The 23,779-nt window shown below is 46.4% G+C and overlaps 2 protein-coding genes across 18 annotated transcripts in view; one reads left to right on the top strand and one right to left on the bottom strand.

The window, feature by feature from the left end:
* Positions 1 to 8,419: 8,419 nt before the first annotated feature.
* Positions 8,420 to 16,926, bottom strand: LOC125539233 (uncharacterized). Of its 17 annotated transcripts, XM_087544588.1 has the most exons (9): positions 12,690 to 16,673; positions 11,236 to 11,346; positions 10,987 to 11,160; positions 10,891 to 10,926; positions 10,675 to 10,773; positions 10,526 to 10,593; positions 9,927 to 10,446; positions 9,275 to 9,551; positions 8,420 to 9,199 (listed from the first exon to the last, which is right to left on the bottom strand). In XM_087544588.1, exons 7-9 carry the CDS (start codon positions 9,942 to 9,944, stop codon positions 8,544 to 8,546), a joined length of 951 nt encoding a protein of 316 aa, XP_087400714.1. In that variant the 5' UTR covers positions 9,945 to 10,446; positions 10,526 to 10,593; positions 10,675 to 10,773; positions 10,891 to 10,926; positions 10,987 to 11,160; positions 11,236 to 11,346; positions 12,690 to 16,673; the 3' UTR covers positions 8,420 to 8,543. The 17 variants fall into 17 exon arrangements, 16 of the variants coding, with proteins under 16 accessions (XP_087400714.1, XP_048558585.2, XP_087400712.1 ...); XM_048702628.2 differs by having other exon boundaries at positions 11,236 to 16,673; XM_087544586.1 differs by having other exon boundaries at positions 10,987 to 12,135.
* A 5,462-nt stretch (positions 16,927 to 22,388) lies between these two features.
* Positions 22,389 to 23,779, top strand: part of LOC147986251 (uncharacterized) — a 53,067-nt gene continuing 51,676 nt past the window's right edge. The window contains exon 1 of the mRNA XM_087541935.1: positions 22,389 to 22,414. Within this exon, the coding sequence (XP_087398061.1) occupies positions 22,389 to 22,414 (26 nt within the window). The remainder of the gene's footprint in view (positions 22,415 to 23,779) is intronic.

Here is a 23,779-nt window from a genome sequence, read left to right as displayed (position 1 = left end):
ATATTACTTAAGAACTCCCACTTAGGTAGACATCCCTCTAATCCTCTAAGTGATCACGTGATCCAAATCAACTAAACCATAACCGATCATCACGTGAAATGGAGTAGCTTTCAATGGTGAACATCACTATGTTGATCATATCTACTATATGATTCACGCTCGACCTTTCGGTCTCAGTGTTCCAAGGCCATATCTGCATATGCTAGGCTCGTCAAGTTTAACCTGAGTATTCTGTGTGTGCAAAGCTGGCTTGCACCCGTTGTAGATGGACGTAGAGCTTATCACACACCCCCCATCACGTGGTGTCTGGGCACGACGAATTTTGGCAACGGTGCATACTCAGGGAGAACACTTTTATCTTGAAATTTAGTGAGAGATCATCTTATAATGCTACCGTCAATCAAAGCAAAATAAGATGCATCAAAGATAAACATCACATGCAATCAATATAAGTGATATGATATGGCCATCATCATCTTGTGCTTGTGATCTCCATCTCCGAAGCACCGTCATGATCACCATCGTCACTGGAGCGACACATTGATATCCATCGTAGCATCGTTGTCGTCTCGCCAATCTTATGCTTCTACGACTATCGCTACCGCTTAGTGATAAAGTAAAGCATTACAGGGCGATTGCATTGCATACAATAAAGCGACAACCATATGGCTCCTGCCAGTTGCCGATAACTCGGTTACAAAACATGATCATCTCATACAATAAAATTTAGCATCATGTCTTGACCATATCACATCACAACATGCCCTGCAAAAACAAGTTAGACGTCCTCTACTTTGTTGTTGCAAGTTTTACGTGGCTGCTACGGGCTTAGCAAGAACCGTTCTTACGTACGTATCAAAACCACAACGATAGTTTGTCAAGTTGGTGATGTTTTAAACTTCGCAAGGACCTGGCGTAGCCACACTCGGTTCAACTAAAGTTGGAGAAACTGACACCCGCCAGCCACGTGTGTGCAAAGCACGTCGGTAGAACCAGTCTCGCGTAAGCGTACGCGTAATGTCGGTCCGGGCCGCTTCATCCAACAACCATCGCCGAACCAAAGTATGACATGCTGGTAAGCAGTATGACTTATGTCGCCCACAACTCACTTGTGTTCTACTTATGCATATAACATTAACGCATAAAACCTGGCTCGGATGCCACTGTTGGGGAACGTAGTAATTTCAAAAAAATTCCTACGCACACGCAAGATCATGGTGATGCATAGCAACGAGAGGGGAGAGTGTTGTCCACGTACCCTCGTAGACCGAAAGCGGAAGCGTTAGCACAAAGCGGTTGATGTAGTCGTACGTCTTCACGATCCGACCGATCAAGTACCGAATGTACGGCACCTCCGAGTTCAGCACACGTTCAGCCCAATGACGTCCCTCGAACTCCGATCCAGCCGAGTGTTGACGGAGAGTTTCGTCAGCACGACGGCGTGGTGACGATGTTGATGTTCTACCCACACATGGCTTCGCCTAAGCACCGCTGCAGTATTATCGAGGTGGACTATGGTGGAGGGGGGCACCGCACATGGCTAAGAGATCAATGATTAATTGTTGTGTCTCTGGGGTGCCCCCCTGCCCCCTTATATAAAGGAGCAAGGGGGGTGCGGTCGGCCAAGAGGAGAGGCGCGCCAGGAGGAGTCCTACTCCCACCGGGAGTAGGACTCCCCCCCTTTCCTAGTCGGAATAGGATTCGGGAGAGGGGAAAGAGGAGAGAGAGAGAAGGAAGGGGGGCGCCGCCCCCCTCTCCTTGTCCTATTCGGACTAGGAGGGAGGGGCGCGCGGCCCAGCCCTAGCCGCCTCTCCTCTCTTCCACCAAAGCCCACTAAGGCCCATTAAGTCCCCAGGGTGTTCCGGTAACCCCTCGGTACTCCGGTAAAATCACTATTTCACCCGGAACACTTCCGATATCCAAACATAGGCTTCCAATATATCAATCTTCATGTCTCGACCATTTCAAGACTCCTCGTCATGTTTGTGATCACATCCGGGACTCCGAACAACCTTCGGTACATCAAAACATATAAACTCATAATATAATTGTCATCGTAACGTTAAGCATGCGGACCCTACGGGTTCGAGAACTGTGTAGACATGACCGAGACACGTCTCCGGTCAATAACCAATAGCGGAACCTGGATGCTCATATTGGCTCCTACATATTCTACGAAGATCTTTATCGGTCACACCGCATAACAATATACGTTGTTCCCTTTGTCATCGGTATGTTACTTGCCTGAGATTCGATCGTCAGTATCTCAATACCTAGTTCAATCTCGTTACCGGCAAGTCTCTTTACTCGTTCCGTAATGTATCATCCCGCAGCTAACTCATTAGCTGCAATGCTTGCAAGGCTTAATTGATGTGCATTACCGAGAGGGCCCAGAGATACCTCTCCGACAATCGGAGTGACAAATCTTAATCTTGAAATATGCCAACCCAACAAGTACCTTCGAAGACACCTGTAGAGCTCCTTTATAATCACCCAGTTATGTTGTGACGTTTGGTAACACACAAAGTGTTCCTTTGGTAAACGGGAGTTGCATAATCTCATAGCCATAGGAACATGTATAAGTCATAAAGAAAGCAATAGCAACATACTATACGATCGTGTGCTAAGCTAACGGAATGGGTCATGTCAATCACATCATTCTCCTAATGATGTGATGCCGTTAATCAAATGACAACTCATGTCTATGGTTAGGAAACATAACCATCTTCGATTAACGAGCTAGTCAAGTAGAGGCATACTAGTGACACTCTGTTTGTCTATGTATTCACACATGTATTATGTTTCCGGTTAATACAATTCTAGCATGAATAATAAACATTTATCATGATACAAGGAAATAAATAATAACTTTATTATTGCCTCTAGGGCATATTTCCTTCAGTTATATCATGCAGGAGTTCAAAAATTTCGATTTTTTCGGTACGATCATGGACCGGGCGGCGGTTTAGGTCCCGGATCTCATGGCCCAGGTTACGGCGGAGGCAGTTCCGGTTCAAGTTTTCACGGTAATCAGAGCGGACATAGCAATCAAGGCAATCAGGGCAACCAAGGTGGTTATAATCATCAGGGCAATCAGCAGCAACAGCAGCAGTCGGGTTATCGGAGCAACCCGAAGCAGTTGAATAGTGGGCAGTATCATGTCTTCACCACTAGCCTGTGCAAGTGTGATCAAAAGCTTCATAAAAGGGCAGTGAATTCCGTTGAACCGGCGATGCCCCGTTACTTGCGCTGGTCTGAGCAGCCGATCATGTGGAGTAGAGAGGATCATCCACCCCGGGTTGATAATCCGGGTCATCTGGCATTGGTGGTGGCACCTCAGGTGGGAGGCTATAAGTTCAGTAAGGTACTCATGGATGGGGGGAGTAGTATCAATATCCTTTATTATGAAACCTTCCATCGCATGGGGTTAACAGATAAAAATCTTAAGACGTCCAATACGGTTTTCCATGGTGTGGTGCCTGGTAAATCGGCATATCCTGTTGGTAAGATAGCTCTGGAGGTGGCTTTCGGGGATGAGCATGACTCGAGATCAGAGACATTGACTTTTGAAGTGGTGAAAATCAAGAGCCCGTACCATGTCGTGTTTGGACGGCCGGCTTATGCTAAGTTCATGGCTAGGCCCTGTTATGTCTATCTGCAGCTCAAGATGCTGGGTCATAAGGGGACCATCACGGTCCATGGGAGCCGCAAGATCGCTTTAGAATGTGAAGAAGGTGATGCGGCTTATGCTGAGTCGGTTTGTGCGACCGAAGAGTTGAAGTTCTATAAGGACAATGTTGATCCGGCAGATATGACTTCATTGAAGAAACCAACTACAGAGCATGATCCGGCCTTGAAATTTAAATCGGATGATGAGACTAAGCTTGTTGATTTCGTTCCTGGCGATTCATCCAAGCAGTTTAGAATCAGCGCTAATTTGGATCCGAAATAGGAAAGTGCGCTCATCAAGTTCATCCTTGAGAATCGGGACATCTTTGCGTGGAAGCCTTCTGACATGCCAGGTGTACCGAGAGAACTCGCTGAGCACACTCTCAATGTTGATCCCAAGTATAAACCGGTCAAGCAATTTCTTCGTCGGTTCAATGAAGGAAGGCGCAAGGCTATTGGTGAGGAAGTTGCCAGGCTCTTGGCGGTTGGGTTTATCATTGAAGTGTTTCATCCTGAGTGGTTGGCTAATTCGGTGCTGGTACTCAAGAAGAACGGCACTTGGCGTATGTGTGTGGACTACACAAATCTCAACAAGGCTTGTCCAGCAGATCATTTTGCCCTCCCTCGTATTGATCAAATCATTGATGCTACGGCGGGTTGCGAGCGTTTGAGCTTTCTGGACGCGTATTCTGATTACCATCAGATCAAAATGGCAGTTAAGGACCAGGAGAAGACAGCCTTCATAACTCCCTTTGGAGCCTTCTACTATGTGTCTATGCCCTTTGGGCTCAAGAGTGCTCAGGCGACTTATCAGCGGTGTGTGCAGAATTGTCTTCATGATCAGATCGGCCGCAATGCTCATGCCTATGTGGATGATATTGTGGTGAAATCAAGAAAGGAGGAGACATTGATTGATGACTTGAAGGAGACCTTTGATAACCTCCGGGTTTATAAAATGATGCTTAATCCGTCCAAGTGTGTCTTTGGTGTATCGGCAGGCAAGCTCTTGGGTTTTCTGGTATCTAACAAAGGCATCGAAGCTAATCCGGAGAAAATCAAGGCTATAACTTCTTTGGCTAAACCGAAGTGTATCAATGATGTTCAACGCCTGGCAGGTCGGATTGCCGCGTTGAGCCAGTTTATCAGCCGCCTTGGGGAGAAGGCCATCCCTTTATATCAGATGCTGAAGAAAACGGATAACTTCATCTGGAGTAACACCGCCAATGAAGCATTTGAGGAGTTAAAGCAGCAGCTTGCTAATCTGTCGGTTCTTGCTGCTCCTGTTGATAAGGAGCCATTGTTGCTATATGTGGCAGCTAATGCCCGGGCTGTTAGCGTGGCTATTGTGGTGGAGCGCAAGGAGGCCGGAAAGGAGTATCCGGTTCAACGGTCGGTTTATTATATCAGTGAGCTACTTATTGAGTCCAAGCAAAGGTACCCACATTGGCAGAAGCTGGTGTATGGAGTTTTTATGGCAAGCTGGAAGCTTAAGCAATATTTCCAAGGTCATCCCATCACTGTGGTCAGCTCTGCTCCTTTGGGGATATAATCCAGAACAGGGAAGCAACCGGTCAGATTGCTAAGTGGGCTGTTGAGCTTGGGCCTCACGGGTTAAAATATATGCCCTGGACGGCGATAAAATCTCAGGCACTTGTGGATTTCATCAATGATTGGACAGAATTACAGGCGCCAGAAGAGAAGCCGGACCATACTTATTGGACTATTCATTTTGATGGGTCCAGGCAGTTGGAGGGCTCGGGGGCTGGAGTCGTATTAACTTCCCCACGAGGTGATAAGTTTTGTTATGTTCTCCGTTTAATGTTCCCTTGCACTAACAATACAGCTGAATATGAGGCTTTACTCCATGGTCTTCGAATGGCTAAAGAGATGAATCTAAGCCGAGTTAAGTGCTTCGGTGACTCAGACCTGGTGGCTCAACAAGTGTCCGGTACTTGTGATTCTAAGGATCCACTCATGGCAGCATATCGTCGAGAGGTGGATATTGTTGCAAGTCACTTCAAAGGTTACCAGGTCGATCATGTGGACCGGCGGAAAAATGAAGCGGCAAACGCTTTAAGCCGCTTGGGTTCCCAACGTAAACCGGTTCCACCCAATGTTTTCCTGGATGTGTTGCATAATCTGTCCGTCAAGCTCCCTGGTGAAGAGGATTTGGATGTTCCTGATCCAGAAGCTTAGTTGGTGGCGTCTCTTCATGTTATCCCGGATTGGACGGTTCCATATTTGGCGTATATGAACCGGGGCGAGTTACCAGAAGATGAAACTTCGAACAGGCAGATAATCCAGCGGTCCAAGTCCATGACTATTATCAATGGAGAGTTACATCATTGTAGCGTGATAGGGGCGTTTCAATGATGTGTATCTCTTGAAGAAGGATGCGAAATTTTGCGTGAGATCCACGAAGGAGATTGTGGTCACCGCGCCGGTTCAAAATCTCTGGTAGCCCAAGGCGTTTCGTCACGGTTTCTATTGGTTGACGACTCATGCTGATGCCGAGGACTTGGTCAAAAGGTGTGATGGATGTCAAAAATTCTCATGACGCGCTCATGTACCGGCTCAAGAATTGCGGATGATTCCAATCACTTGGCCGTTTGCAACTTGGGGCTGGATATGGTTGGGCCCTTTAAGAGATCCAAGGACAAGAAGACTCACCTTTTGGTGGTAGTTGATAAGTTCACTAAGTGGGTGGAGGTAGAGCCAGTCAGTAAGTGTGATGCAGCTACGGCGATTCAATTCCTCAAGAAGGTGATTTTCCGGTTTGGCTTTCCACACAACATTATAACTGATAATGGTACAAATCTGTCCAAAGGAGCTATGAAGGAGTTTTGTCAACGTGAGCACATCCGGCTTGATGTATCATCAGTGGATCACCCCCAGTCTAATGGTCAAGCAGAGAAAGCCAATCAAGAGATCTTGAGAGGCATCAAGCCCCGGCTTATGGTTCCTTTGCAACGGACGCCGGGTTGTTGGGTGGAAGAGTTACCTTCTGTGTTATGGAGCATCAATACTAGCCCAACAGATCCACGGGTTACACGCCTTTTTTCATGGTTTATGGAGCGGAGGCGGTTCTCCCTAGTGACATCCGTCATGACTCGCCTCGTGTGGCGGCATATGTCGAAGCTAACAATGAGAAGGCACGACAAGAAGCACTTGACCTGTTGGATGAGGAGCGTGACATTACAGCAGCCCGTTCAGCAATTTATCAGCAAGATCTGCGTCGTTATCACAGCCGCCGGTTTAGATCCGGAACTTTTCAAGAAGGTGATCTGGTGCTCCGACTCATCCAGGATTAGACGGATATGCACAAGTTATCCCCACCTTGGGAAGGACCTTTTGTGGTCAGCAAGAATCTGCACAACGGGTCATACTACCTTATAGATGTTCGAGAGCGCAAAGACTCACGTAAATCGGAGGAGGAGACCCACCGGCCGTGGAATATTGCTCATCTTCGGCCTTACTATACTTGAGCCATAGGCTCTGCTCATGTACATAGTTATGAAAATGTATATATTATAATTAATATAATAAACCGGAGCCTCGGCTAAAGCAGGGTATCTGTTGTTTTTCTTATATCATGTGTGGTTACATGGGGGCTTCTGTTCATAAAGCGGCGTCCGGTTTACCCCTTGATTTAGCTTATCAAAGATTTATGTAAAAATCACTTGGGGGCTTGGTTGCATTTGAACCATAGCTACACCTCTTGATCGGCGCAATGCCACAATATCACTTGGGGGCTTGGTCGTATTCGAACCATAGTCACACCTCTTGATCGGCTCAAAGCCAAATTACTCCGGGGCAAAAGAGAGTGTTGCAAAACAACAACTCAAACATAGGCACCCACTGACCACAGCTCAAAATGTTACTTGGGGATTCTTTGTTGTCGCAATGAACAAAGAATCTACACTTGTAATAGGCTATCAAGCCACGGCTTGGAAGCCTGGTGTATACACCTAAAACCCCGGGTTAGCCTGCCTTCTTAAGTAAGTCACTCTGCCCAGGTAAACCTGGTATGACCCGTCGAACTTTGACAAGTTACTCTTATAAGAACCTAAACTTGTCAAGTTAAAACGACGATTGGTTAAGGATTGAGGACCATCTTAAAAGGCTTTGTAAAATGGTTTAACTCAGTGGCCTGGCAGCCCATGAAAAGCCTCGCATTTGGGGCCTGGCAGCCCGTGAAAAGCCTCGACTACAAGTTTTCATCTACTCTTATTCGAAAAGTTTTTTCTTCTCCTTTGATGAGATTTATAAATTTTTTTGATAGACCGGCGTGCATTAACCCGGCTTGACTTTCTACTACAAATTGTCAGTATATGATCAGTCATAATCCGGAGACTATTAGCCCGATCTGGTTTCGACTATGAGTCACTAGAAATGAGTCTGGATAAATCGGTGTTCATCACAACCTGGAACGGTTTTATCATAAACTGGCACAATATGAAAGGAGTTACTGTTACTCAAGGTTAGGGTTATCACCCTCACTTCAAAGTTGGTCAGCCAACATTATGACTCAAGGTCACAAGTATCAATTATTTTTATATTTTGATTATCTTTTTATGACCTTGGTTATATACCTTGGCTATATATCTGGCATCATGACCCGTCCGGCGGTAAACCGCCAGGGCGCTTTAAACTTCTTGTCTGCAGGGATAGCTTGAATAAATTGCTATGGATTATGAACATCATATGTCTTAAGTATGGTGGATTAGCAAAAATGTCAGGCATAGATAAATATGCATGATGGCATAGCAGACCAAGTGTTTTAACTAGCCTATTACAAGGCGTTTAAGTGCCCAAAAGAATAATTGTCTTTTGATAACTGTTATGGCATGTGGAAGGCTAAACCGGCTTCTAGATCATGCTTCATCACCAGCTTGACCTGACAGCTGCAGATCATCTTGCGCCGGTTCATCCTCTTCGTCTCTACCCAGCGGATGGAAGTCAATAGTTGTCCAGTCGATCCCAGTTAGGGCTTGGAACACAGCTTCGTTGCTTATAAGGGTGGACGGTTCAATGTCAGGGGCATAGGTATGCTTACGAATTGGCGGGATGAGATTTTGAACCTCTGGAGTTGTTGCAGCAACCCGTTTGTTGTGGATGTCATAACTCACCTGATAATGTGAAAGATCAGCTTCTTCAGCTAATTGGCAAGCCAGTGGACGTACTTCCCGGTTCATGGCTTGGAGGTCCTCATTTCTAAATTCTGATCCGTCTTCTTTTAAGCTCGGATAGCCTTTGTTGACATCCTCCGGATCAAGGTCAGGCACCCATGCCTTTGCCCGGATTAGTGCGCTCAGAGCACCAGCCCTTGCAGCTGATCTCTTTAGTTCTTCTACCCGGGCAGGCAGCATAGACAGCCTTTCTAAGGTATCCTTGATTAACGTTGGGGGCGGTTTATTGTGAGAAGCAGTGCAGATGATTCGTTGCACGCTGGTATACAACTGCTCTATCAAAGTGTAGGGAGCCTTCAGCTTCTTCTGTACGTCAGAGCCCAGATGACCAATGCGAGTTCCTGCATCATTACAAGCGTCAGTAAACCGGCAACGTATGGGATGATATGTTAAAAGTGTAAAGCAAGGATGTTTACCGAACACAGCAGTAGTCATGGCATGTATCTGCCGCTTTACGCCAGTCAGCTCATCTACCACCGGTTTAAGAGCGGCTTCGGCATCCTCGGCTCTTTTTTGTAAAGCGGATTTTTCTGTGTCCCAATCCGCCCGCTCTTTGTTGAAACTCTCCTTCAGTTTTTCCATAGCAGCTAAAGCGCCGAACAACTCATCCTTGGCTTTGGAGGTTTCGGCTTGCTGGGACTTGATGTTTTCTTGCAAATCAGCGGTTTGAGCTTCCTTTTTGCTCAGCTCAGCCTATAAGAGACAGACGTATAATGAGTTGATAGTACATATTTGAAGTACCAAGCACATAACAAGTTATGCACCTGATACTTGGGGGCTAATGCATATTTGCTCTGGGTCAGAAATTTCTGCAAAGTCCCAAGCACAATACAAGTATTGCTCTTGGCACTTGGGGGCTAATGTATGTTTGATCAAAGTGACATTGTGGGTTTTCTTCTACACAGTCCCAATTCATCTTCATAAGTTAAACTGGCCCTCGGAGACTAAGTATGCAAAATTGAGATATTACAAAGTCCCGGTTCAGATTGGTATCATAAAACGTCACTTGGGGGCTATTGAAGTTGATATTTGCAATTGGACATAAGAGAAAAACAGTTATGTAGTTACCTCATATTGCTCCTTCATTAGATTTACTAAGCCGGCTTCAAAGTCGCGGCTTGCGTACAGACGGTTTAAAAAACCAGAATGAATCTCTTGGGCGTTGAGGTGAGCATAACTTCACAGATCTATGCTCCATTTGCCTTTGCCCATGGTAGAAAGTTCGTCCTTGGCGCTGTGTTTGGATAAAGCGACAGGATTTCCAGGAGCGGTATGGCCAAAGCTAGTAATCATAACATCAACCTCTTTATCATCAGCATCCTTCACTGGAGTGGGCGGTTTATTAGTATCCTTAGCTAGACTGACCGGTTTATCATCAGTTCGGACAGGGCTGGTCGGCTTGTCAGCATGGCTTGTGGTGTCAACTTATACTTGTTCAGCAAAGAAGTCATGGCCTTGAGGCGGCGGATCATTAAGCATGGCATCAGCATTGGTTTCTTCCGGGTCTAGAGTCTTTTCCGGTTCAACAACCACATTATCGTCAGCCGGTTTAGTTAGCCGAGCCTTCTTTCTGGGTCTTGGTTTGGCACTGAGAAAAACAAATATAAAAGGTCAAGATATTGTGTCAAGCATAAGGCATTGAAAATAAAATTAAAGGTATGACTCACCCAGGAACTGTTTTGAGGGGTGGAAGCTTTGTGGTTGATGACTCGCCAGAAGATGAGTGGGAAGTACCCTGATAATTTGAATTAGACGGGTTAAGAGGCTGACGGAAACAACCCGCCTTGGGGCAAGAAGTGTCAAGAGTATAAGAGACCTCTGATCGGCGTTTCCGATCCAGAGTATTCGGTAAACCGGCGGAGGTAACTACTTGGCCATTGTGCCGGGTTGTGCGGCGAGCTTCGTGTTGTTGCGTCTTCAAAAGAAAGTTTGGGTCCAAGTAAGCAAGGGGGTGAGAAAATTTTACTTTCCGGTTTGCTCGGCGGATTTTTAAGGTTGGCACAGGATCTGAACCGGGGGAAAGGATAATTACCTCTACGTCGTCGGCTTGACTGCTTTCAGCGTCGTCCTGATAATAATCATTGTCAATGAGGTGTATGAAAAATGAACCAAGAGAATCAAGTTCTACCTCTAAGTCCGAATTAGCCACATCGGCATCCGCATTTGGCTCGAAAGACGCAGTGGTCCTTTTCTTGGCAGGTTTTTTAACAACCTTGGTCTTCGGGCGAAGTGGCTTTGCCGCTTTGTCTTGTGGTTTTTTCGGTTTATCCTGTGGTTTTTTCTTCCAGAACGGATCATCACCCTGGCAAAGATGAACAAAATTTTGAGAGTATTTCAAGGGATTAAGCTGAAAGCAAAGAAGTCATGTGATTCTTACAGCTGGCGGTTTGTTGGAGGTACAGAAAGGACTTAATCCGGTCTGGCTACAAATAGCCTCTGGTTCATTCAGCATCTTCTTCACAGCCTCGGTAACTTCATCATCTGTAAGCTGAATATCAATGTGTCATTGAGGGTCCTTCAAGCTCCCGGTGTATTCACACATTAAACCGGGGCGTCGGCTTAAGGGCAGAATACTCCAGCTTAACCAACAACGAGAAAAATCAACACCTGCTAAACCATTCGCCATGAAGGCTCTAAGCTTTGACAGTTGTGGGGCATAGGTGGCCCTTTCCTTGGCAGTTAGCCTCTGAGGAAAGGGATGTGTATTGCTAAGACAGTGAGGGTGGCAACCCGGTAAAGGATTTTCATCAGTTGGAGATGTGTCTTTGCAATAAAACCATGTCTGGTTCCACTCCTTGGGGTGACTTTGAAGCTTGGCGTGAGGGAAGCTGACTTCCTTCCTTTTTTGAACCGCCATTCCATCGAGTTCAGTATTGGGTCCATCTATAAATTCTGTGCGGTGGTTTAAGTGGAAGAAATCCCTAAACAATTCAACTGTGGGCTCCTCTTGAAGATAAGCCTCACAAAAGACTTGGAAATGGCAGATGTTGGACACAGAGTTTGGACCGATGTCCTGAGGGTGAAGCTGAAAACTGGCAAGCACATCTCGGAAGAATTTTGAACCGGGAGGGCTAAAGCCTCGACCCAGATGGTCAACAAAAACGATTACTTCTCCATCCTTGGGTTCAGGAGGATTTTCCGTACCAGGGGCCCTCCAGTGAATGACCTCTTTCTTGGCTAAAGAGACAGTTGCGACACATCTGTTTAACTGGTCTTCAGTGACCCGAGAAGGAACCCAGTTGCATTCATAGACTTGCTTGACCATTTCAATGGGAAGCTGAAACATGATTATTGCCGGTTTAAGATTCACAATGGACAACTATAAAGCGGTGCAAGGATATATGCATGTTATTAAACCGGAGTTTGTTATTGGTAAACCGGAGTCTGACAATGGAGAAAGTGCAAAGATAAATGCATTGGCGGTTCAACAGGGGACTAATGGTACCTACCGAATCATCATTTTTCTATGAGATTAAACCACCTAATCTGGTATTGAAGATACAGATCTAAGATGTGTAAGTGAAGGAAAAACAAGTTTCACAGCCTGGCATAGTAATTTCAGATATGTCGTGCGTTGGAAAATCAAAATATATTCTGACCTAATTTCAAGTGCTCGAACAGTTTAGCAAGTTCAGATGAGTTTTATATAAAGCAGATGCCCTAATATGGAAAAAGGAGTTTAAACTACAAGGGCACTGAAAAATATCAGATCTAACTCGCCATTGGTACTACTGAAGAGGAACAAGGAAGAACAGCTCCAAGAACTTCGAAGAACTCCGATAAGTACAAAACCTAATGGTAAGATCTAGGGTGGAGGGAGAGAAGGCTTACCAATGACAGAGGAACAGCGGAGAGACGCCGCGGCTTTCTGGTACGAACAGGTTGATGTAGCAGCCATTGTTGAGGCAGATGCGAAGATTGACGGCGGCGGCAGAGCTCGAAGGTTCGGTCGGCGCGAGGAAGAAGACGATGCGAAGAGGCACGCGGGGAAAAATGGAAAGGACCCCTGGTCCTATTTATAAAGGCAAAGGGATAAGTGACAAGCGCGAAAATTGAGGAGCCCAAAAATTGGATATGTGGCGGAGCTGTCGCCTCAATTGTCGGAGGTTTATTAATGAAGGTGAGCTATATGCAATTTTTTAATAACAAATGACGTCATGGCGGTTTATCATGATCCTAGAAGATGACGTCATGGCGGTTTACGAGACTAATGCGAAGGTGCTGAAGAAGAAATCTTCTCAAGTATTGGAGATTGACATGAACCAGTTCAAATCAATCTAGGGCCTAATGTTGGGGATATTACTACTGGGCGTAAACCGGCCAGGCGAGGCCGGGTTATCCCTATAATGAGTTATTATATTTGAAGCCCATGAAGACAAAGATGTTGACGCTTTATGAAGGCCCAGGGCCCAAAGGCGGATTAAGGCATGTAGTCATAAACCGACCTTGATATGTAAGCTTGTATTATAAGGCAGAAATAAGTAGAGACCGGGCCGGACACGTTTATGAGCCGGCCTCGGAACCCTGTAAACCGACAGGCGTCAACCCATGTATATAAGGGGACGACCCGGCGGCGGTTTAGGGACAACAGAAAACAACTCGAGACCCAGGCAAAGCGTATTCGCTCCCTGGTCATCGAAACCCAAGCAATCCCACAACAACTGGATCGTAGGCTTTTACCTTCATCGCAAGGGGCCGAACCAGTATAAACTCTCTGCGTCCCTTGTCCGCTTTAACCCCTTTAAGCTAACCCGTCGCGACGGCTCCACGACTAAGTCCTTTCTTTAGGACATCTGCCATGACAAAACCACGACAACGCCTGCCAAGGTTGCTCTATGCTAGCAACAGAACAACTCGTAGTAGCGAAATATCTTCTAGCAGCGAAACAACGGCGACAACGATGGACTCCACTCCGCAGGGACTCTGGCTGGAACGCGTATCCTAGCTCGCAAACTTGGGATCCTCGGGAATCAAGCAAACACAGCATGACCTGCAAACTGGCATGACACGCCAGGTGAGTACTTTGAATGTACTCACAAGCTCACAACAAGCAAAAGCACTCCAGACAAACAATATCATGGCATTTACAAGTTAAAGCAATGAGGAACATGATACCACTAGCACATTATAAGCATGGCATGAACTTATGAACATGATGATGCTAGCATGCAACATGTTTAAACTATCATGATTCAACTTACTCTGTTCGGGGTTACCTCATAACCACCACATGTACCACTTACCATCATGGACATCACACGATCACCTCAGGATCAAATCAAGCTTTGTATTAACAATACCATAGTAATCATTACCTGACCACAAGGAGCTTGATCCTTACCCGTGATTATCGCATAACACCACAAACATCAACCAGCTTCGGTATCAACGATACCACTGTGATCCTCTCACGATCACATAAAGATCAACAAACTTCTTTCCTCATCGGACTAGGGTTATCATTAAGCAGGTTATTATTTCTATTGGCCCATAGTGTGACCTACTATGAAATGGGCCCATATCCACGGGCGCGGCTATCGATATGTTATGCACTCCATAGAGGTTAGTACACTGTACCCACACTACGAAACCCAAGGCCTCGTGCTCCATTCGGGTGGACCAACGGCGTTCCGACAAAACCAATCTATTGCATGACACTCTCCCAGCCACTCTGACAAACCCGCCTTCGGGCTAATTCATGGGTGACCCTGATGTCACCTCGTGACACGCAATGACCACCATCGTGGCAAAACATAAACGGTCCCAAACGGGGACAAAAGCGCGCAAACAACTCGGGCACACATGGTTATCACCGCCTACCGGGCCAGGGCAGCGCGCGTACATAACCTTCCCTAGTTGGAGGCACCGACGAGAGGCATGACAATAGACTCGGCCAACAGGTGTTCAAGTTCATTTAATATTCGATTAAACTTTGATAAGTAAATAGCTGAGCCATAATAAACATGATGAAACGACAATGCATACGAGCATGATATTAACATGAACATGGATGGGGGTTATAACCATATGCAACCTTAGCATCAACAATAATAAAGCACTTAGTCTACTGGATGCAGATGGACATGGCATAGCGATGATCATGCACATCACAGATAATTTTCATAACTGACGATAATCATGCATCAGATGAACATCACTATCACTAGCTTGACATAAATACCAGCATGAAATACGAGAACAATACTACTAGCAACTAACCATATAACTAACAGAGTGCATAAAAGCATAGCATGATGATAAGCAGGGATCCACAAGCATAACCGAAATAGCAACATCAGTAGTAAATGAGCAAACATTTATTAAACATTCATGTAAAAACCATGAATACTGCAAATCCATCATGTAAGTGGATGTCGTGGCTTGCCTGGGGATGAAGAATACTCCAGGAAGAAGTGCGGTGAAGTCGCGGAACGATTCGCCAAAAAATATTCTCTCTCGGAGGGGGCTAGATAAGGGCAAGGGCAAAATGGCCCTGTTCAAGAATTCATCCGATTAACCAGTTAACTTGCTGATTAATCCCTACTCATAGGGTCCCCGAGTAGCCGATTACCCGATAAATCATCCGATTAATTGATTAAATGGCCGATTAACTTGCCGGTTAGCCTATTAATCCCCTACTCACCGGCCGACCGAGCAGCTACCAGTTAACGATTTCCTCAACAATGCAAAATGGTCATTTCTAGTATGCGAACACATAGTGAAAATGACACCAACAGATCAGGCTCGATGAGACGAAGACGTGGGCTTTGGAATCACCTGATTCGGAGTTAGAGTCGCGAAGATACGAGCGGTGGAAGATTAGGGAACAATGTGTAAAAATAGCTCCACAAACAAGTCCCCGGCTGAAAAACAGAAAACGCCTTTTCTGAGAACGCGTTTTCAGAACAGAGAAGCGTATTTTGAACTGAAGACGAATTAAAAGACGTTTTCACAGGAGGAAAACGTATTCTCTCTAATACGCTTCCACTTACTGACGTGGCCCGTGTTGGGTCAACGCGGAGGGGCTGACGGGTGGGGTCCCGCGGGGAGGAGGGGGCTCGCCTGGCCCATGTCTTCTTCCTCCTCACCCTGCCCCCGATGGAAACAGAGTAGGGAGCAGGGGAGGCTCTGGCTGACGACGGCCCGGCCGGCGACGGCGGTCTCCGGCCGAGTGGGCGGCACCGGCGAGCTCGAGGGAAGGAGGCGCGTCCAACGGGCTGGGTTGCGGGCGCCGGGGAGGGGCGGAGTGGCAACGCCACGCGGGGACAAAGAGCAGCGGTGGCGGCAGCCGAGCATGGGGGCGACAACCATGGCTACTCCGGCGAGGAGTGGAGAGGATGGGGAGGTGCGCCGGCGTGTGGGGAAGAATATGGTGGGGTCAGGGGGTGGAGGAGGAGCTCGGCTGGCCGAAATTTAGGCCGAGGCCGAGGCGGCCATGATGGACGGTGGTGGACAGAGGCGAGGTGGAGGGGCTCCGGTGGACTAGGAGGGCCGATAAGAGATCGGCGAGCTGCGGAGGAGGGCGGCCAAGCTATTTATAGTAGAGGGAGAGCTCGGGAGCGGTCGAGAAGCTCTGGCCGACCGACGGACAATGGAGGAGCAGAGAGCTTAGCGTCACGGGCACGGCGATGGCGACGCAACGCCGACGATATAGGAGAGGGCAGCAAAGGGGAAATGACCGCACGGTCGCGGGGCAACTACCAGACATGGAGAGGACTCGAGAGGAGGAGGTAGCGGACAAGCACAGCCTCGCGGTTTGCCAGAGCGTGCGGACCTGCATGTCGGCCACACAGGCACCGCGTGAACAGGGGCACTACCATGTCCGGTAGATTGGTCATACGAGGACAAATTTCGTGATCATTTTCTCAATCTTATTCGAGATCTGATCCTAGTTTGAAAAATTTTCGAGATCTAACTCTTTTGCTACCGCTAAGGTTTATGACGGTATGGTGTAACAGCCTACCGCCAAGGTCCTTGGCGGTAGGGTTGCATGCCCTACCGCAAAATCCTGCTAAATATTGAACACAGTGCGTGCTCTTGCCTACCGCCAAACACCTTGGTGGTAGGGTTGTACAGGCTACTGCTAGTCTGTTTGGCGGTAGGGATATTTCCTACCGTCAAGGTCTCTGTCGGTAGGTTGTTACACCCTACCGCCATAGACCTTGGCGGTAGCAAAAAGGTCAGATCTCGAAAAAAATTAAACTAAGATCAAATCTTGAATAGGTTTCAGAAAAAGATCAAAATACGAAAAATTGTCGTCATACGAGGGAGAAGGCTAAAGAAGAAAGAGACGGGCATAATAGAGCTTGAGATGACAACAACTAGCAGATATGCTTAGGAACAGCTAGGTGTTTGTGTCGTTGTGAGGAAGATACAAGAAGAGATAGATTCTGATCTTTGCTGGGTGTGATTACACACTAAGATGATCACCTCTGTAAATTTGCATCTTGTTTGGATGAAGATAAATGGCACTTGTTGTACAAACCACCATTCTGTACAGAAACGCAAACAATGAAGTGGAACTCACATACTAGACTGGATTGAGATGAAAATGGTCATGACATGATTATTTAGGCATATGAAGGTGCCATAAAATTTTCATACCATTTGGACAAGCCAAAGTGATATTTCCTTCATAATGCACCTCTCTGCACAGAATTTTAGAAAAATTGAAAAGGACTAATGGCTAGATGAAATCAGCCCAAAAATTTGGGAGAGAGTTAATATGGGTAGTAGCATGTCCTGGTAAAATTTCAGCAATAATGAAGCAATATAAAATATAATTGCTTCACAACCCGAAAATCTGATCAGAAGCAAAGATTTGAAGGTGCGATCACATAGTTAGTTGGATGGAGCTGAAAATTGGTGCACTGCCATGATTTGAGCATATGAAGTAGCTTGCAAAATTTCAACTTATTTGGATTATTCTAGCTAGTACTTCCTTCACAAAGGCTTCCATTTGACAGAAACTTTGGAAATTTGCTAAGGAAGATTTATTAGGCAAATGGAGTCAAATTTTAGCATGAGGCAATAATTTGGATGTGACAGCATGCCCAAAAAGTTTGGGAGCAATCAAGAAAATATAGGTGGCACTTTCTTCACAAAAGGCCACACTGGACAGAATTGAAGAATGAATATTGATGAATTATTTTTGGGCTAAGAAAGGAAAGTTTGGATATTTCTGGCATGTATGATCCAAACAATTTATGAAAATTATGTAGGAATTTTATGGAAGACGGAAATATAGGTTGCATCACAACCTAGGGCAAAAAAAATATTTCTTTAATAAAAAAAAGAATATTCTAAAAAATATTAGGATAGGTTCAAGATGGGAGATGACATGATCCTGGGATGGTTTTGAGGATGACAAGCCACTTGGGAGCTTGAGAAGAGATGGTCTTCTCAGGTTTCATGACCAGAGAGCCACAGAAAAGCAATTCAAAACAGAGTGAATCTTGAGTAGTCACTGGGCATAGTGCAAATCATTTCCTCCCAGCCCTCCCCCCCCATGTCGTCTCCTCTGAGGTGACTCGGGGACAACCCTAGCGCTGCCGCTCGCGCTCCCTCCCCTCCGCCGCTGCCCGAGGGGCTCGCGGGGCTCGCGGCGCTCACGCGCGGCCCCGATGAAGGTGGCGGCGGGGTATCTGGCGCCTCCTCCCTGGGTGGAGGGCTGCGGCTCCCGTGGCGGCGGCCCCGGCCGATGGCGTGCGGCGCCGGCGGGTGCTGGTGGGCAGCCTCCACGGCTGCGTGGGCAGGTGGTGGTCGTGGACGTCGGTGCTGCGGTGGCGCCTCGCTGGCCGCCAGTTCACCTTGGAGAAGCTTCGGCGCCGCCCGATCTGCTCTGATCTATGCCTGTGTTGGTCCCCGGCGGCTGCGGTCGGCGTTTCTTGGTGACTGCTGGTCGGATTTGGCGTTTGGGCGAGGATCCGAGGGAAACCCCTGGCCGGCGCGGCGGCCCCCCAAAGTCGACGCCTTTGGCGCCGATCCCCTTTTTGGAGGCTTTGGGGTGGCTCCTCTCCCATTCGCCTCCCCCCTGAGCTTCGGCGAAAGTCGGCACTCACCTGATCTGGGCGTCGACGACACCTTGGTGCCGTGATCCTTCTTGAAGGCGGCGCCCGGGATGTGCTCTTGGGGGTGGAGCGGCTGGTGGCTTGGCTCCGAAGTATGACGGCCTGGTCTTCCTGCGACTTCCTGCTCGGCTTCGCCCGGTGCATAGTGATGCCTTCTTTGGTCTTCTCCATCGGTGTGCGCCTTCGTTCGACAGCTCGCGCCCCGTGCTCCATGCTACCACTGCCGGCTTGGTGCTCGTCTGGTTGGTCCTCTGTGGTCCGCTGGTCAGCTCCGTCTGCTTCTCCTACGGTAGCTGGACACCTTGAGTTGGGCTTTGTGATAGCCATTCTGCTGTTCGCCGGTGCGGCACTCATCGAGCCTGGGTGAAAGGGTAGTTGCCCTTTGCGACGGTGGAGACAGCTCAAGTGTAGCCCATGTCTGGCCTGTGGATGCAGCCGGCGCTCGATGCTTGCTCAGTGTGGCCCTCCTTCCGTGTTCTTAGTTGGCTAGTTGGTGTAGGCGTAGTGCTGGACGTCGACATCAGTGTTTCTACTGTTGCCATTGTGTTGTTTCATCTAGTACCTTGTATTTTTCTTTCCGCTTTCCTTTGCATTTCATCTGTATCATGGTGCCTTTGTAATCCTGGTCAGTTGATGGCTTTGTTAATTCAAAGTCGGGTTAGGTTCGAGCTCTTCTCGGGCTCGGTCGGTGGCTTTTGTCTAAAAAAAAGCAATTCAAATAAAAAATCCAAAGAAAAACCAAAAATAAAAGGCAAAAAATCAAGGTGTGACAAAAGTTCTGTTGACATGTGTTACCTCTTGACCTTGGTGATCAATTCTGCATGCGTGGTTGTGTTCACCTTGTTTGTGATTAATGACGCACGCGGTTACTCTAAAAAAACTTGCCCTTTCCTGAGCCACTTGGATGCACAAACAAGGAGATCATACAAAACTTGGCACACATTTAAAAAAAAGTTGGAAATCAATTTATTAAATACTTGTTTCTGAGCGAAAGAAAACACAAATGGAAAAGCATACCATAACCCATAAATCCTCCAATCATAACGATTCACATGGATCCATGACATGTCCTACTTAGCGCTCCATGCGCACAGAAGGCCTCTTTGGTCCCACCTGCAAGTGGGCTATTTTGCGGAGGATAGCCAGGTACAACGTATCTAACGAGTAAAAAGGTTTAATGTCACAGTGGGAATGGGTTGATAGCTCGGCATGTCGCTACCCAGTGGGTCCACAGGAGCTATCCCCACAAGTAAGTGAAATTGGATGGTGCGAGGAGTCAGTGCTCTGTGGTGTCGCGCGGCGGCATTTAACTTCGACTACCCACCAAAGCAGAACAGCCAAGCATCGTGTGGAGTACCACTGTACTTTTATCATGGGATTCCGTGTTTAATTTTTTTTTTGCGTGGAGTGTTTAATTTTTGTTGGAAACGTAATCCTCCGTCTCAGATGTTTTCATAGGCTAGCCTTAAGAACGGTCATAGGATTTCTTTGATTCAAAGAATTTTTATTGGATTTTTGAAATACTTAAATCATTATGAATTTTCTACATTGGTCATTTGATTCATATGATTGGATTTCACAGGATTTTTCTATGAATTTTTTGGTACTACTCCCTCCGTTTTAAAATACTTGTCTGAGTTTTAGTTCAAGTACATTTCATAGGAAGTTTAACATCCACTCTGATATCTTTTAACAATTTCCTTTTTTTGTGGCATCAAACAATTCTTTTTAAAAAAAAACTTTTGATTTATACATTGTTAATCATGACAGTACAACGAACAACATAAATAATAAAAATTACACCCAGACATATAAACCACCTAGCGACGACGACAAGCATTGAAGCGAGCCGAAAACGCGCTGCCATCATCGCCCCTCCATCTCAGAGTCGGACACAACTTGTTGTAGTAGACAGTCGGGAAGTCGTCGTGTTAAGGCCTCATAGGACCAGCACACCAGAATAGCAACCGCCGCCGATGAAGAACAACGTAGATTGGAAGAATCCAAACCGAAGACACACACGGACAATGACGAGATCTGGGCAAATCCACCAAAGATAGATCCGCCGAAGACACACCTCCAAACGCCCACCAACGATACTAGACGCACCGCAAGAACGGGGGCTAGGAGGGAAGACCTCTATTGCATCTTAAGGAGCCGCCGCCGTCTCGGCTTCCTGTGCACAACACAAACTCTAACAAAAACTGGAAAAAATGACTAGAAACGGAGCCCTCTCGCCGGCCCTTGCCAGGATCCATCGCACCCCCATGGCTCTAGGATCCTTGTTAATACTATAAGATTTAAGTGAATATGTCACTTCAATCCTACACTTTTATTGTTCATGTATTTTTAGAATCCTACAATTCAAAGAGGCCCTTACATTTTAAGACGAAGGTAGTACTCCCTCTATTCTCTTATATAAGGCCACAAACTCATATTACAGGTATCAAGATAAAATTTAATGACTCATTTGCAAGTCAATTTTTCTTTTCGTTAACTGGGATCATTAATACATCATAAGGATGCAACAAATGAATGGGAAGTAAGTGATTGAGTGTCATTATGACTACATGCATGTAAGTATTAGAAAGTTGCTAGTACAAGGAAACATCATTAATTTTGGCTCGATTACTGTTTGTGTCCTTATATTGATGCAAAATATATTTTTCATAGTGGCCTTGTATAAGAGAATGGAGGGAGTACATCACAAGATTCGTATCACATGTTACACCCATCCAATGCTCCATGATATACACGTGCTAGCTTGCCATGCAAGGAAAAAAAATGACGCGGCAAAGCAATTAAGAAAATAAATACTCCCTCCATCTCATAATATAAGAGCATTTTTAACACTACACTAGTGTTAAAAACGCTCTTATATTATGGGACGGAGGGAGTAACACTTTGATAACCCGAAAACAAACAATGCCAAACATGTAGACATATGCAATACTTTTAGGAAAGGGCGACCCTATGCGTCGGCCGGCGGATAGCGCAAAAGCATCAACCGCCTCTAGGCCCGTCTAATAGACACATAATTAGCAGTCAGATCTCCCCCAGACGTGCGCACTCCGAATTGCAACAAGCCGGTTGTTGCGCTTCTTCCTCCGCAACAGGGGCTTTGTTGCAATACCACCCAAAGCGCTATTTCCTTGTGAAACAAAAACTTTGCAACATAGAAGGTGTTGCGGAAACTTTTGCATTCGAGATGATGTTGCAAAAACGTTGTCGCCCTATTGAGCACCACTTCTGGAACATAGTGGATGTTGCAAAAATATTTCTGCAACAAAGGTTACATTGCAAAAAAAAGTCAACACCGTTAAGCACCACCGTCGTTTGCCGCATCAGTTGCAAGAGTTTATCTATGTTGCCATTGTTAAGCACCATCGTCGGTCACCGCCGTTTGCAACACCGTGGCTCTTGCAAAAAAAGCCACAGCACAATTTCAAGCTCGGCCGCCATGGCCATGGACAAGCTCATGCTCAGGTCAGCCCCTTCCTACCTCGCTCCGCGCCATGCATGTGCACCCCAGCCGCGGCCGCACGCCTATAGCGCAGCGCACGCACTCGCGCATGTGAGCTCCACCTTGCACCCCACGTGTGAGCTTCACCTAGCCATGGCCGCTGCAAGTGTGTGGCTGAGAAGAAGAAAGAGGCTGGGATAAGCCTGAGTAAGGGAAGGAGATCAGGGGAAGAAGATAAAGTTCAAGGGGCCCATAGGGACACGTGTAGCAAATAGAAGGCAACGGATGCGCGTGCGTTTTCAACCGGATGATCGATAGCGTTTTCCAACAGTAGGACGTGCTACGAGTCCATCAGATAATATTTTCAAAAGATCGGTCGGGGCGCGAGCCGTCGGATTGTACGACACGAGCCCTCCAGTCGTTTCTGAAGGAAATATGCCCTAGAGGCAATAATAAAGTTATTATTATTTTCTTATATCATGATAAATGTTTATTATTGATGCTAGAATTGTATTAACCGGAAACATAATGCATGTGTGAATACATAGACAAACAGAGTGTCACTAGTATGCCTCTACTTAACTAGCTCGTTAATCGAAGATGGTTATGTTTCCTAACCATAGACATGAGTTGTCATTTGATTAACGGGATCACATCATTAGGAGAATGATGTGATTGACATGACCCATTCCATTAGCTTAGCACACGACCGTATAGTATGTTGCTATTGCTTTCTTCATGACTTATACATGTTCCTATTACTATGAGATTATGCAACTCCCGTTTACCGGAGGAACACTTTGTGTGCTACCAAATGTCACAACGTAACTGGGTGATTATAAAGGAGCTCTATAGGTGTCTCCGAAGGTACTTGTTGGGTTGGCATATTTCGAGATTAGGATTTGTCACTCCGATTGTCGGAGAGGTATCTCTGGGCCCTCTCGGTAATGCACATCACTTAAGCCTTGCAAGCATTGCAGCTAATGAGTTAGCTGCGGGATGATACATTACAGAACGAAGAGACTTGCCGGTAACAAGATTGAACTAGGTATTGAGATACCGACGATCGAATCTCGGGCAAGTAACATACCGATGACAAAGGGAACAACATATGTTGTTATGCGGTCTGACCGATAAAGATCTTCGTAGAATATGTAGGAGCCAATATGATCATCCAGGTTCCGCTATTGGTTATTGACAAGAGACGTGTCTCGGTCATGTCTACATAGTTCTCGAACCCGTAGGGTCCGCACGCTTAACGTTACGATGACAGTTATATTATGAGTTTATATGTTTTGATGTACCGAAGGTTGTTCGGAGTCCCGGATGTGATCACGGACATGACGAGGAGTCTCAAAATGGTCGAGACATGAAGATTGATATATTGG

Source organism: Triticum urartu, chromosome 2A (assembly GCF_056163025.1).
Source record: "Triticum urartu cultivar PI428250 chromosome 2A, HENAU_Tu73, whole genome shotgun sequence".
Lineage (NCBI taxonomy): Eukaryota > Viridiplantae > Streptophyta > Magnoliopsida > Poales > Poaceae > Triticum > Triticum urartu.
The sequence above is the reverse complement of the archived record's forward strand: the minus strand, read 5'-3'. Positions and strand labels throughout refer to the sequence as shown.

What these genes read in the sequence shown, in the direction of transcription:
- LOC125539233 (XM_087544579.1), bottom strand. An exon ending in CCTCCAACAAACCGCCAGCT is followed by an intron (nt 11,161 to 11,235) that starts GTAAGAATCACA and finishes CATCTTTGCCAG; the next exon opens with GGTGATGATCCGTTCTGGAA. An exon ending in CCCCTCAAAACAGTTCCTGG is followed by an intron (nt 10,447 to 10,525) that starts GTGAGTCATACC and finishes TGTTTTTCTCAG; the next exon opens with TGCCAAACCAAGACCCAGAA.